At 52.4% G+C, this 2206-nt stretch overlaps 1 protein-coding gene across 1 annotated transcript in view; it reads left to right on the top strand.

Annotated features, from left to right (window-relative positions):
- CBG07907 overlaps positions 1 to 2206 on the top strand; it is a gene marked incomplete at both ends in the record, with an annotated part of 11468 nt that overhangs the window by 1392 nt on the left and 7870 nt on the right. Inside the window, 2 exons of the mRNA XM_045243019.1 lie at positions 8 to 1250; positions 1316 to 1823. Coding sequence (XP_045093606.1) covers positions 8 to 1250; positions 1316 to 1823 — 1751 coding nt within the window. The remainder of the gene's footprint in view (positions 1 to 7; positions 1251 to 1315; positions 1824 to 2206) is intronic.

Here is a 2206-nt window from a genome sequence, read left to right as displayed (position 1 = left end):
GACGGAGCCATGTCTGAATTCCACGTCTTCCGAAACTACCACAGAACCCTGTGAGACCACGACGGAGCCATGTCTGAATTCCACGTCTTCTGAAACTACCACAGAACCCTGTGAGACCACGACGGAGCCATGTCTGAATTCCACGTCTCCTGAAGCTACTACGGAGCCATGTGAGACCACGACGGAGCCATGTCTGCTTTCCACGTCTTCTGAAACTACCACAGAACCCTGTGAGACCACGACGGAGCCATGTCTGAATTCCACGTCTTCGGACACTACTACGGAGCCATGTGAGACCACGACGGAGCCATGTCTGAATTCCACGTCTTCTGAAACTACCACAGAACCCTGTGAGACCACGACGGAGCCATGTCTGAATTCCACGTCTTCGGACACTACTACGAAGCCATGTGAGACTACGACGGAGCCATGTCTGAATTCCACGTCATCAAAAACGACGAATGAGCCATGTGAAACAACGACAGAGCCATGTCTGAATTCCACGTCTTCGGACACTACTACGGAGCCATGTGAGACCACGACGGAGCCATGTCTGAATTCCACGTCTTCTGAAACTACCACAGAACCCTGTGAGACCACGACGGAGCCATGTCTGAATTCCACGTCTTCGGACACTACTACGGAGCCATGTGAGACTACGACGAAGCCATGTCTGAATTCCACGTCTTCGAAAACAACGAATGAGCCATGTGAGACCACGACGGAGCCATGTCTGAATTCCACGTCTTCTGAAACTTACACAGAACCCTGTGAGACAACGACGGAGCCATGTCTAAATTCCACGTCTTCGGAAACGACGAATGAGCCATGTGAGACCACGACGGAGCCATGTCTGAATTCCACGTCTTCTGAAACTACCACAGAACCCTGTGAGACCACGACGGAGCCATGTCTGAATTCCACGTCTTCGGACACTACTACGGAGCCATGTGAGACTACGACGGAGCCATGTCTGAATTCCACGTCATCAAAAACGACGAATGAGCCATGTGAAACAACGACAGAGCCATGTCTGAATTCCACGTCTTCGGACACTACTACGGAGCCATGTGAGACCACGACGGAGCCATGTCTGAATTCCACGTCTTCTGAAACTACCACAGAACCCTGTGAGACCACGACGGAGCCATGTCTGAATTCCACGTCTTCGGACACTACTACGGAGCCATGTGAGACAACGACGGAGCCATGTCTGAATTCCACGTCTTCGAAAACAACGAATGAGCCATGTGAGACCACGACGGAGCCATGTCTGAATTCCACGTCTTCTGAAACTTACACAGAACCCTGTGAGACAACGACGGAGCCATGTCTAAATTCCACGTCTTCGGAACGACGAATGAGCCATGTGAGACCACGACGGAGCCATGTCTGGATTCCACGTTCTCGGAAACTACCACGGAGCTATGTGAGACTACGACGGAGCCGTGTCTGAATTCCACGTCTTCAAAAACAACGAATGAGCCATGTGAGACCACGACGGAGCCATGTCTGAATTCCACGTCTTCCGAAACTACCACAGAACCCTGTGAGACCACGACGGAGCCATGTCTGAATTCCACGTCTCCTGAAGCTACTACGGAGCCATGTGAGACCACGACGGAGCCATGTCTGCTTTCCACGTCTTCTGAAACTACCACAGAACCCTGTGAGACCACGACGGAGCCATGTCTGAATTCCACGTCTTCGGACACTACTACGGAGCCATGTGAGACCACGACGGAGCCATGTCTGAATTCCACGTCTCCGGAAACTACCACAGAGCCATGTGAGACCACGACGGAGCCATGTCTGAATTCCACGTCTTCTGAAACTACCACAGAACCCCTGTGAGACCACGACCGGAGCCATGTCTGAATTCCACGTCTTCGGACACTACTACGGAGCCATGTGAGACCACGACGGAGCCATGTAAGACTACCACGGAGCCATGTCTGAATTCCACGTCATCAAAAACGACGAATGAGCCATGTCAGCCCCCCACGGACCCATGTCTGAATACCACGTCTACCGAAACTACCACAGAGCCCTGTGAGACCACGCCGGAGCCATGTCTGAATTCCACGTCTCCTGAAGCTACCACAGAACCCTGTGAGACCACGACGGAGCCATGTATGAATTCCACGTTTTCGGAAAAAACCACGGAGCCATGTGAGACCACGACGGAGCCATGTCTAATTCCACG

This window comes from Caenorhabditis briggsae (assembly GCF_000004555.2).
Source record: "Caenorhabditis briggsae complete genome, chrII, whole genome shotgun sequence".
NCBI lineage: Eukaryota > Metazoa > Nematoda > Chromadorea > Rhabditida > Rhabditidae > Caenorhabditis > Caenorhabditis briggsae.
This window is presented reverse-complemented; position numbering and strand designations above follow the sequence as displayed.